Source organism: Lepidochelys olivacea (genome assembly GCF_965140295.1).
Source record: "Lepidochelys olivacea isolate rLepOli2 genome assembly, chromosome: 1".
Taxonomy (NCBI): domain Eukaryota; kingdom Metazoa; phylum Chordata; order Testudines; family Cheloniidae; genus Lepidochelys; species Lepidochelys olivacea.
The window spans coordinates 10,149,161-10,161,863 of NC_140411.1; the positions used below are offsets into that span (position 1 = coordinate 10,149,161).

General features: G+C 53.4%; 1 protein-coding gene across 1 annotated transcript in view; it reads left to right on the forward strand.

Moving 5' to 3' along the window:
* Positions 1-1,129: 1,129 nt before the first annotated feature.
* Positions 1,130-12,703, forward strand: part of STARD10 (StAR related lipid transfer domain containing 10) — a 48,854-nt gene continuing 37,280 nt past the window's right edge. Inside the window, exon 1 of the mRNA XM_084632853.1 lies at positions 1,130-2,353. Coding sequence (XP_084488979.1) covers positions 2,192-2,353 — 162 coding nt within the window. The 5' untranslated portion in view covers positions 1,130-2,191. The remainder of the gene's footprint in view (positions 2,354-12,703) is intronic.

A 12,703-nucleotide genomic window follows, 5' to 3' on the forward strand; every position in this document is an offset into this window, starting at 1 on the left:
TCCGAGATCCTACAATCAAACAAATACAGATTAAGATCAGTTGGCTCCAGGTGGGCAAGCCCTTAGTTCTGAGTGGGTGCAAGGGTCCGTCTGCCTAGATGCGATTGCAGGAACAGGAACTAATGACTTAAAATCATACGAGATTAAGACAGCAATTAAAATCCATACACTCAATGGGTCTCTCTTAGAAACTGTGTTACTAGAACCTAATCTGGATTCACATGGCACCTGATGGGGAAGGAAATGAAAGACAGCGCTGGTTAGTGGTCACTGCAGGGAATGCCCAAGTTCTCATCTCCTCTCTGATTCAGTGTGTGGCCCCAGACAAGTCACTTGCTTGCTCTGTGCCTCAGTTTCCCCATCAGTAATGTTGCAACAAATCTGTGGCCCCTAGAAATCCGTGGTGGCTACTATGCATTGCAGCTACTGGCAATGACCACTACAGAACTCAGATTCTCTTGCTCCAAAAAACGCACTGAAAGCTAAAGGAGAATCTCCATTAGGTGTTGGCCGTATGGCACCTCTGACACACGGCGGATCCGTTCCATTTCCCTCCAGGAGAGGGTAGTGGTGCGTGTACACTCCAGCCAGCTCATTGCATGTTGGAGCTTGCTAAGTTAATGACGGTAAAGCACTTTCCAACGGCAAAGCAGCGTGACAGCTCCGCATTAGCATCTTTACGGCCTTTAACGGGAGGGTGTAAATCGCCTTGATTCCTTCATCCCAGCTGCATGGGGGGTGAGGGGCGGATGCCGAAAGCGATTATCATTATTTATTTAGATCCCAGGAGCACCCCAACCAAGATGAGAGCCCCGGGCTTTGCCCGGATGGGTTTACACTGCACACGGAAAGAAAACCTCCCTAGGACAGTCGAGGTGCCTTGCCCAAGGTCAGGCCCGCAGAGACAGGGCCCGAACACCAAGCGGCTGAGTACCAGGCCAGCGCCTTGCCCTCCTCCCTGCCCCCTGGAAACGATCCCGCCTGAGCCAGCCCCTGGCTGCCCGCCCGGCGGCTGCTCCGTGATGCCGGCCCACGACCCCCTCTCGCCCCGTCCTTTTCCGCGGCGCCGCGTGCGAGGGACGCTAGGACCCGGCGGGATCCTCCGGCAGCGCCCTGGGAGGTGCAGCTGTGTCTGGGGTTTGGCTCGGCTGGTCAGTTTCACCTCCCGGACCGACGCCCCCGCCGCGCAGCCAAAGGCAGGGCGGCTGCCACCGGCAGCCCTCAGCACCCAGCGGGGCGCCCCAGGCCGGCAGGATCAGCCGGCGCAAGGCCGGGGGGAGACCGGGGTGGAACCTCTCTCCTGGGAGCCGCGATTCTGCTGCGCACCGGGGACCTGCTCTCGCCTCCGTCTCCTCCTCCTCCGCAAAGCCCCAGCTGCCGCTAACCTGCTGCTCCGGCCTGGGCTGGAGCCAGAGGAGAGGGGGGACCGGCTGCGGCTGCAGCTTTCCGTGGGCGATCCATCCCTTGCCCGGCGTTGGGGTGGTTTTATTTGTTTGGACTCGGTTACCACCATCGTCGCCTCCCCGGCAGGAAGCTTGCGTGGCTCGGGGGAGCTCGGAGAGGCAGATCCTCCGAGGAGGAAGCAGCCCACCCCACCTGCCGCGGTAATCACACTCACCTGTTCTCCATTGGCGGCACACCTGGGCAGCAGGGGCCGCTTTCGAGGCTGCGGTGAGCCGCACAACTTGGCGTTAAACGTTGAGGAGCCAGGGAGAAAAGGCGAAAGCCCCCCCAGGGCGGAGAGACTCTATTTACACACACACAAACACACTTCTCCAGCGCAGAAAGGACCAGGGCAGCTCAGTGATATTTCAAGGGTTTTCCTCTAGCCTGTGCTGAAATATTTATATTCCTTTGCCTTTTTTTTGTTTGCAGGGGAGCCATCTGGTGAGTCCTCCCCACCAGGAGCCCTTAGGAGACAGCTTCTGGTTCTCACTGTAGAGAACTTAATTTTGAAATCTGCTTTTCCTGCCTGTTCTGAAACCGTCTCCTCTTCCCCTTCTCCCCCGCCCCTACCTTTAAAAACAAAACCATTCTGGTTTCAGAATCTCTTAATTGGGGCAAAACCAGTATTTCCTTTTTTTTTGGAGTGGGGACGGGGAGGGGGAGACAGACGCCGTCCCAGGCCCACCGTGCCTATTCTTGTTAAGGAAACTTAAAACTAGAATTTGTCAGTGTCCCTTCCACGAGCATGTCCACCCGGGAAAGCGTACAGATCCCAGACGATCGCGATTTTAATAATTTCCGGACCGAATGCAACTCGGACGCAGGCTGGAGTCAAACTTATAACAAATCGGGACTCGTTGTGTGGATTCAGGTCTTGGAGGTGGAGAGATCCCTGCATAAAATCAAGGTAAGAAACCGGCTGGGATCTGTGGGAATGTTAGATGTACCCTCTGCGTTGTCTGTGCCCACGCGCTCTGGAGTTAAGCAGGTTGTTTGCAAAACACTGCAGCGGTGGGATGCAAGAGACTCCTTGTGTATTTGCTGCTTCAGTATTTCTTCATTTTCTAGGTGCGTTGTGCAGGGCAGGAAGCTGGTGGGAATGTGGGGCTGTGTGCAGGAGAGTTTCCAGGGACCCCTGCATGCAACTGATCAGATCAATGATTTATGTAGTACCCTCTCTTCTTACATTAGTGGAACAGGTAGATTATCTGGCCTGGTATCCTGTTTCCCAGTGACAGGCTGCTGGCATAAAATCCCCATTCTGTATATCTAACTGTGCCATACTGAACCGCAAGGGTGTGTGTGTGTGTGAGAGAGATTTTTTCCCTAACCTCACCTCCCCTAGACTTTTACCCTGGAGTGGAAGGACTGGGTATCTCTTACAACTCTTCTGTTTTAGCCAGTGTCCTGGCATGTCATATTCTCTAATCCTGCTCTTAATCATGCTGAGCTATTTGCTTCAATATCTGGTAGCAGTGAGTTCCATTGGTTAACGACTTTCTTTAATGCAGCATTTTGTATCCATTTGAAATGTGTTGCCTTTGAATTTTGCATGGGTTTCTCCTCCTTGGACAATGTGCTGAGGTGAACAGGAAGTGCCCAAATGTACCTTTCTAAGGCCTGTAATGCATGATGCTCATCTGCAATTGGCTTGTGTCTCTTCCCCCCCCCCACACCCCCTTACTAGTGGTGACAGAGGCTCCACGGAGTCAGCTCACCTCCCCCTAGCCCATGGCCTGGGAGCTCTCCGCTTGGTGGCTTGGCTGAAAGTAGGGATTGGCAAAGTTGCCTGACCAAGAAGCTGAACCCTCTGTTCTGAGGACCGTTTCCACCAGTGGATTGAGATGAACTGGAGTGCCTCAAGCAGCAGAGAGAGAAGCTAGGACAGGCCTGAGCCCTGGATCCCAAATTGCAAAGAAAAACTGCTCTGTCCCCTGCCCCTGACTGCCCCCAAGCAGCAGTCACCTTACTCCAGGGCGGTGTGCGATGGGGGCCTTTGGTGCCTAGAATTTGCAGCTGTGACTCCATTTCTCTCGTAGATGCCTTTGGCTAGAACAGTTATGGACTCCATGCCTATTAGCGGGGCTTCACCTGCTTGTCCCACACTCACCGCGTGCCCACGAATGTCTGACACCCTTCTATCTCCTCTGTGAACCCCTGCTGTACAGGCCTCCCCCGCGGGAGCCTCAGCAAAATTCTAGAAGTTCAACGCGAGGTGGAGTAGCCGGATCCGTCTTGGACCCTTGTGGAATCTGCTGCCGAGGCTCCGTGTCCCCAGAGCCCCTGCTGGGTGTAGGTAGTTAGAAGGTAGCTGGGTAGGAAGATGGGGTACCCCTTCTGGGACCAGAGCAGGCTGGGATCCCTGTGTGGTACCATAGACTCACTTGTGGGGCAAGGTCTGCCTATCTCCCGTGTCTTGTAAGGATTGTCAGGGAAGCTGGCATGGCCAGATCTGAAAAGTGTGCACACAAGGAGGGGGGTGGGGAGTGTGTGAGAGAGAGTCCTGGATCCATTACTCCCTGGAGTTTCCTGGGTGCTCAGATACTAAGGGATATATAAGAGCCTGTATAGAGTAGAGTAGGACTCTGGCTCTTGGTAGCGATCGTCTGCGTTACGGGCACACCCAGGGCCCGATCAGGACCAGAGCAAGGGATGGTGGGACTGGCCAGCTCTGGGAGCTGAGAATGGGCTCCTGAGCCTGCCACCCCAGTTCATGCCAGGTGTCAGTAGCATCTGAGAGCCCCCCCCCATCTCAAGGCCGTTCTGGTGTCCCCAACGTGAAGTGCATTTGTGGGTCTCTGTTCAGAAGCGGACAAGTGTCCCTTCTGCAGAACACACACACCACACACACACACCCCTGCCTCACCCTATACACTAGCTGGCTCCTTTATTGGCAGCCTCAGCAGAGTGGCTGTAGACTGAAAGGGGCACGGGGACTGAATGCCCTACTGGGACAGGACCGAGGCTTGCTGGCTGGGGCTGCGGACCTGTGCTGGAACTGTTACGTGGCTCAGGGCTTGGAAAAACTTGCCAGACGCCTCGTAGCTGGGGGCAGATGTGGTGGTGGGGAGCTCCAAGTATCAAGTTCCAGAGGCAGCACCTGGATGAGGAAGCCACTCTTGGGAAGGAAGAGGATCCTGGGCTTTCTGCTTCTGTGGGTGGGTGGGCTCCCTCTCCTGTCGGCCTCCACCAACTGGCAACTAAGATGAATCTTCATCACCTTTTTGCTTTCTGTCTCTCCCTTCGAGCCTCCTGGACACAGGGCAAGGAGGGAGCATCTCTCTCCTCCCCTTCATCCTTGGATACTCGTCCTCCTCAGTCAACTCCTCTGCCTGCCTCTGCAGCTGCTGCTCAGTGCTTTCTCCAAACTCACCTGATTTCTTGACCATTTCTCAGCTGCTCTCCGGGTTACGAATGGCAGCAGAGTGTCGTTCCTTTCACTTGTCTGCTGCTGACAAACTCTGATCAGCCGCCGAGGCACCGGAGCTTCCTGTGGGTAGACCCAGGAAGGCGACATTGGAAGGTTTTCTTTGCAGTGGTAAGGCCTAGAAACTGAATGGTTTGTTTGTTTGTTTTAAACCGAAAGTGCAGATTTTGCACAAATCAATGGCTTAGCCTGCTATACTGAATAGAGAGCTTCCCACTCTCCAGGTTTTGAGTGTGTGAGTTGAACTTCAAAAATTCACTATTGGCAAATTGAAGGCTTCAGCCAGTCTGGGCTGTCAAAATGACACTTCACACCCACTCCACATTCAGAAGTAATTGGGCTCCATGCAGGAATGACTTGCTGAAATTCTCTGGTCTGTGCTATGGAGCAGGTCAGACTAGGTGATCATGCTCAAATAAATGTGTTGGTCTCTAAGGTGCCACAAGTCCTCCTTTTTTCTTTTTGCGGATACAGACTAACACGGCAGCTCCTCTGAAACCTATTATTACTTGTGATGGTCCTGACAGGCCTTGAAATCCACAAACACTCTCACACAGATTTGGGTGCCTGTATATAAAACATTGTCTGTGTCCCCCAAGGGCCAGTATCTGATGCTTCCGGAGAAAGTGAAAGATCTATAATGCACATGCTGAGTGGTGCAATTCTATAACAACACTTAGTGCTTCCTTAATACGTGAAGCATGAATTAACCTGACAACCCCTTCCCCTGTCAGGGGGTGGATTCTCATCAGTGGGTTGACAGACTCCGAGAGAATATAGCTACAGCTTTCCAAAGTGCCCACTGATTTTTAGGTGCCTGACCAGATAAAATCTCAGGAAAAACTTCCTAACCATAAGAACAGTAGAACAATGGAACGGATGCCTCCGGGGATCATGGAAACTGCTTCGTTGGAGGTTTTCTGAAGGAGGCTGGATAGCCATCATTCTTGGATGGGTTAGACACCACAAACCCTGCATCTTGGCAGGGGGTTAGATTAGATGACCCTTGTGGTCAATGTTCCCTCTAATTTTTGACAGGCCGTGTGTGCAAAAAATTTCTTCTATGCAAATTTTTGAAGCAGAGTTCAAATTTGTGCACCATGACGCAAATGCGCCCAAGCGAGTAAAATGCTTATACATTTAAAAAGTTTTAATTTGCAATTTGTGATAGTTTTTACACCGTTATTTTATCAATGTCATTTTTTAATACTTAAAAAAAGGAAATTTTAACCTCCTTTCCCTCCCCCCCCACCAGCTAGTAGAATCTGGCTGTGTTGATAGATGGCAGGCGAACAATGTGAAAAGTCACCCGTAAATGATATTTCGCCCTGTATTTCATTTTTTGTGCGTGTGGTGTTTCACCGTTTGCGAGGGGTATAGGATCTGTGTGCACGCACAGCTTAGCGGGAACAGTGCTTATGGTCCCTTCTAACCCTATGATTCTATGACCTGAGATGCTCTAGGCTTGGCTATACAGAGGTGCCCACAACTTCCACGGATGGTGTGGGTCCTCAGCTTCTCTGGAATCAGGCCCCTGGGGTCTCGTGTTGGGTACTCAAAAATTGAAAGTCTGCTTGAGTGCTATGCCCTGGTGAGAGTCGTCGTTAGGGTCAGGACTAGAATGCAGGTATCCTGGCTGCTGGTCCTGTGTTCAGGCCACTAGCCCACATCCTTCCATAGGGCTGCTGCTCCTGTTGGCCATACGTCTCTCTTCTGGGTCTGTAGTTGCCCCATCAAACTGCAAGTGCTTTATTACTAGTGGGTCCGTTTTATCTGGTCTTTAGCTTTTTGTTTTTTTGTTTTTCCCTGAAGCACAGGGATTGCCTCCATTAGACCCGGGCCTGAGCCGCAACCTTGCTTGGCTGCAACACAAACCTGAAAGCTCTGGCCTGTCCTTGGCAGCATGCTGGGAGCAGAGTGTGCCCGGCAGCACATTGCACCGCAGATGCAGAGCAAACAAACGGAGCTGGCAGCTCTGAGCAACCTGCCTCCTGAGACCGCTGCTGGCTGGGAGTGGGAGAGAGCCTCCCTGTTGGCTAGAGGGCTGGACAGCTCAGTCACGTACAGAAAAACAGATTTGTGTGTGCTCTGGCATCCCATGGCAGCAGGCTTTGTAGGTCAGCTCTCCTCACTTCTCCAAGGACTAGGGATCCTTCTTTCCCTGGCCCTCTCCCATGCGATCTGCATACAAAACACTTGCAAATCGCCTACACAGCAGTGCTCGGGACCTGGGGGACGGGGCCTTAGGGTGCCCCCATTCTCCCAGGCTTCCCCTCTCGGTAACTTTCTGCGATGTGCCCGTCTGGGGCCTTGCAGTGGTGAAAGCTCAGAGGCTGGCACGCTCGTTGTTGCTGAGGTTTAGCATGCATTGCATCGGGCACTGCAGTGTTCCGGAGCCCACGCTGAATCTGAGCAGCACAGAGTCTCCTGGTTACCCCAGCGAGCTAGCAAGGCTGGCCTCTGGTCTTTGCACACTGCTTTGGGGTCCCTGTAACCACACACACGAGCCCAATCAGATACCATCATGATTAGGGAGGACTGTGTTGTCAAGGGGATTTGCCATTGAGGGTGCTGGATGCACACAGGCCCTGTGGCTCTCAGGTTCCCAGTCTGACTGAAGCTGGGCTACCTAGTGTCATCATGCACTTAAATTCTGGCCTGGAGAGCCCAGGACAGAATGTACAGCTGAGCATGCCCTAGGGGCTGTAACAATGAAACCAGCTGATCTCGATCGTACCCTGGAGACATCGAAGGGGGAGGAGTGTCCTCTGCACTGAGCCCAGCAGTATGAGAGCGCCGTGATTCGGGAGGCTGGTAACACATTCAGTATAAACCACTAGGCCGGTTGCTCGCTGTCAAAGAAGGGAAGGGCAAGGAAGCAGTAGATGTGCTAGATCTTGATTTTTAGTAAGGCTTTTGACATGTCAAGGTTCCTCCCCCACTCTGAACTCTAGGGTACAGATGTGGGGACCTGCATGAAAAACCTCCTAAGCTTATCTTTACCAGCTTAGGTCAAAACTTCCCCAAGGTACAAAATATTCCACCCGTTGTCCTTGGACTGGCTGCTACCACCACCAAACAAATACTGGTTACTGGGGAATGACATGGGCAACTGGGGACATTCAGTGGGTGCACAACTATTCTTCGTGTAGGGTCTTTCAACCAGTTATCAGTGGTTGGTTGTCAAACTGGGAGGGCATATCTAGTGGGGTCCTCCAGGGGTCCGTCCTGGGTCTGGTGCTAGTCAGTATTTTCATGAATGCCCTGGAGAATGGAGTGAAGAGGATGCTTATAACATTTGTGGATGACCCCAACCTGGGAGGGGTGGCAAGCACTTTGGAGAATAGGATTAGAGTTTGAAATGACCGTGACAAATCAGAACTGGTCTGAAATCAACAACATGAAATTAAATAGCAACAAGGGCAAAGTACTTTACTTGGGAAGGAAAAATCAAATGCACCACTATGCTCTGGGGAGTACCTGGCTAGGCAGCAGCACTGCTGAAAAGGATCTGCAGGGTCCTAGTGGTTCCCAAGTTGAATATCTATCAACAACGTGAGGCAGCTGCTAAAAAGGCGACTATTCTGGGCTGTATTAGTAGAGTGTTGTATGTAAGTCCTGGGAGGTCATTGTCCTGCTCTGCTTGGCACCGGTGAGAGCCCAGGTGGAGAACTGTGTCCAGTTCTGGGCACCACACTTGGGGAAGATGGGGACAAATTGGAGAGAGTCTGGAGAAGAGCATCGGAAATGATCAAAGGTTTAGGAAACCTGAGCTGGGAGGAAAGATTAGAAAACCTGGGTGTGTTTAGTCTTAAGAAAAGAAGACAGAGGGGGGACCCGAGAACAGTCTTCAAATCTGTTCAGGTGCGTTATCAACAGGGTTGATCAATTCCCCAGGTCCACTGAAGGTGGGACAAGAAGCAATGGGCTCAATCTGCAGCCAGGGAGATTTAGGTTTGATATTAGGAAAACCTGTCTGATGAAAGGGTAGTTGAGCTCTGGACTAGGCTTCTGAGGGAGGAAACCCCGTCACTGGAGGTTTTAAGACCAGGCTGGACAAACCCCTGTCAGGGCTGGTCTAGGTTTACTTGGCCCAGCATTAGCGCAGAGGGCTGGACTTGACGACCTCTTGAAGTCCCTTCCAGTCTGACATGTCTATGATTGTAGAAACATGCCTCTGAAAGTTCTCAGTCCTAATGGAGGTCTCTGAGCTTTGCTGGAGGCAGCTGTCTCGTGACCCTTCCGTAGCACTAGCGGATTGAGAGACCAGCAGAAGTGATGGCACCTGCTGATAAGCTGTTTTAATAACACTTACAGCAGAACCCTGCCTTCCTTGTTGTATTACAGGAGCATTTAGAGGCCCCAGCTGAGATCGGGGCCCCATTGTGCAAGGTGCTGTACAAACGCATACATGGTGAGAACCTGTCCCTGACCCAAAGAGCTGACAGCTTAACTAGACCAGGCAACAGGGGGCCGGAAGGGGAAACTGTTTTTACAGAGAGGAAACTGAGGTACAGAGAGATGGAATAATTTACCCCAGCTCACGCTGGGAGCCTGAGGTCTCCTGAGTTCCAGCTCAGTGTCTTAACCACCCGACTATCCTTCCTCTAGAAGTCTCAAGGCCTTTGTGGTAGCTGAATAGTTCCGGCAGCCCTGGAGCATTCGGCCACTTCCTAGCCTGAAGAGTGCATTCCACTGAGTGACGCTGAGATCCTGCGTGCAGTGGAGAGATACCCAGACGTACCTGTAGGGCAGGAGGGATGGGAGGCCTGTGTGTCGAAAGAAACTCGCTGAGCAAGTGGTTCGAGGCTTTTGGTGCCGCAGCAGGTCTGAGCGGGTGGGGTTGGTCTCGCCGGCACTCTCCTGTGCTCCAGTGGCCCGGAAGAGGTCCGAGTTGCCGCCTTTCTCTGGAAACACCTTCCTGGTGGGCTCTTGTTCCATGTAGTGGAGCCCTCGCTGGAACCGAGGTTTCGTCAGGCGCGAGTGTGCCCGAGATGGGAGCCGTATAAGCACCTAGCCAGGCAGTGGCTGAGACAGGAATTGTGTGGGAGCTGGGAGAGCTGTGTTCCTGTACTTTACCCACTAACATACCTGCTGCTGGCCACGGTTTTATTGGTGTCTCAGTAGGATGCACGAGTGACCCCCATCTCCAGAAGTGGAACAGTGCCACTACCTACGAGCTGGTCTGTGAGCTTTAACTGGTCTGGGCTTTGACAGGAAAACTCTAGGGGACACTTGGCCGCTGTGGGAAGTGATGTCACTGGCCCGGCCGGTAAATCCCACTCTGGCTAAATGCGCTTGGCCTGCCCACGGGACAATCTCTGAAACTGTCCGTGTGGTTCCAGCTGTGTGCCGGGATTTCCCGTCCTAGTCCTCTTGGACATTGGTTGGCCCCATTAACTTACGGAAATGTGCTGCCACGCTCAGGTTGAGGGGGCCTAGGCAGAGGCTTTGATTTCGGTTCCCAGATCAAAGCCACCCTCTGCAATTTCAGCCTGGCTTTCTGCTTCCCTTCGTGCCCTGGACTCTTGGGTCGTGGTGCGGGGTCCTGTCTGACAGCTGTGGTTTCATTTTAGCCGTGGGTGAAGCCATGGCTGTGGGGGGTGGAAAGCACTCTAGGCTCCTTGGAGGATCAAAGGCAGTATGTAAATGGCTGTTTATCCAAGGGGCTGAGCTGAATGGTGCCGGGTGGAAGGTTTCTCTGACCTGCTGCGTGGAGTATGAATGGGAGGGAGGTAGAAGAGTGCTGCGTGTATTCTGGTTGCGTCATGGAGCATGATCTCCCGTAATGATTAGCAGGCCCGGCAGGAAAAACAGCCTGAAACCGTACAATAGGACATACTGACTTGGGCTCAAATGACACGTCTGGAACATATGAGTAGCACCTCGTAGTTAATCATTAAATCCCTTTGTAACCTACTTGGGAATTCAAATCGCTTGACTCTGCCTGTAAGCGGGGGAATAGTCCCGCTATTGTGGGGAACTTTCCTGGTTTCTGCACTACCCTGGTGAAGTGGGCTAGCGAAAGGATCTGAGTCCTCGCTCCCACTTCCTTTACCCAGAGGCCTCCTTGCCCTTGAGGACTCCCCTTCCACTCTCCTGTCTGGCAGAGTCCTTGTCACCCCAACAAGGCTGGGCCCAGGATTCCTGGGGGACTCGACCCTCAACCCTGCTGTGGTCACCTAGGAGTGGGGCTAGGGTGTCCCCACTCTGGGGTACTCTCTCTGCACTGGGCACTTCTCTGACCCACTGACCATTACACACAATTTAAAGCAAATGCAAGTTATTTAATCAACAATTAATTTTTAAAAGAATAAGGAAAAATGGGAAACGTTAAAGGAAACACATCACCGTGCTCTGTGGCAGGGAACATCACAAACAGTGTCTCTGGAACGTCAGGGCAGTTCACAGTCTGTTCCTTGTAAGTCCCAAGCCCCTTCTCAGGCCCTGGTTGTGCTGCGGGGATGCCGTGGGTTGGACACTCGCTCTGGTGGTGGCCACACGCTCTCAGGCTCTCAGTGGTAGGACCCTTCTTCCCGGTGTCACCTCCGCCCTGTCGGGGTTATGATCCACGCCTGGCCTGCAGAGCCCCTTGGCTGAGGCGTCTCCCTGTGCTGGGCCTGCTGCCCAGGGTCCCCCCTCGGTCTCCCCAGCTGCTCACCGCACCCAGCTCCGGGCTGCTCCAGCCCCGGCTGCATCACGCGGTCTCTGCACGGCTGCTGCTCTGCCCCCAGCTCCCTGGGCTGCTGCTTTGACCCCTCTGCCTCTGGTTGCTGCAACTCTGCTCCCAGGACAGGTCTGCTCCGCAGGCTGCTTCTGTGACTCTGCCCCCAGCACTGACCTGCTTCCTGGGCTGCTTCTCTGGCCCCTCTGGCTCTGGTTGCTGCAGCTCTGCTCCCAGGGCACGTCCGCTCTTTCTGGGCTGCACCCCCAGCTTTGGAGTTGCAGCTCTGCTCCCAGGACAGGGGCTGCTCTCTCTGGGCTGCTTTTCTGGCCCCTCTGGATCTGGTCCAGCTCTGCTCCCCAGCTCAGCTTGCGCCCCTGCTTCCTCCTTGGCTCGGCCCCGCTCTTTCTGACCCAGGCAAATCCAACTCACAGTGAGGACAGGACCTCCCTGGCCTCCTGACTCCCTGATTAGCCTGCCTGCCCTGTCATACAGGCTGACCTGGAGCATTGGCCTCTCCCCATTGCTCCTAGGGATTGGCAGTCTCAGGGTCCTGATTCCTCATCCACCCTTCCCCCTTTTAGTACTGGGAGCTAGCAACTAAAACACCCGCACTGAATGTTAGCAAGGGGGCAACAGTCCCCTTATATGCCCATTCCGCAGGAGGGATGCAAACCACTGGGCCAAACTGATCTGTGATAAAAGCCATTAAAGGTTACTTCCAAGGAGGCTGAGCTAACACAGAATAAACTTTGGGGAAGAGGGGAAAAGGTGGCCCCTTTTTGGGGGAGCGTGGAGTGTTTGCAGTGAGGGGCTGGGCAGCCCTGTGCTTGTGGCTTGGACTGATGCTGGGTCTGTCTGGTGCTGGCACCAGAATGCAGTGGACTAGAAACCTGGTCTCTGACACAGCCCCATCTGATTGAGGGGTCTAGTCAGGTTCATGGAACGGCTGGCGTGTGGGCAAGGATGGTGCAGTGACGTGGAGGGAAAGGCCGAGTATGTACTGGGAATAGGAATGGTAAGACATCTGGACTGGGCCTAGCTCTGTGGGGCAGGGACAAGTTTTGTGTTCTGTCTGGACAGCGCCTAGGACGATGGGACCCCTACTGCACTCCAAACAGCTGGCACTCATTGGCCGTGACATGGGCTGAACGGGCTACAGCCAC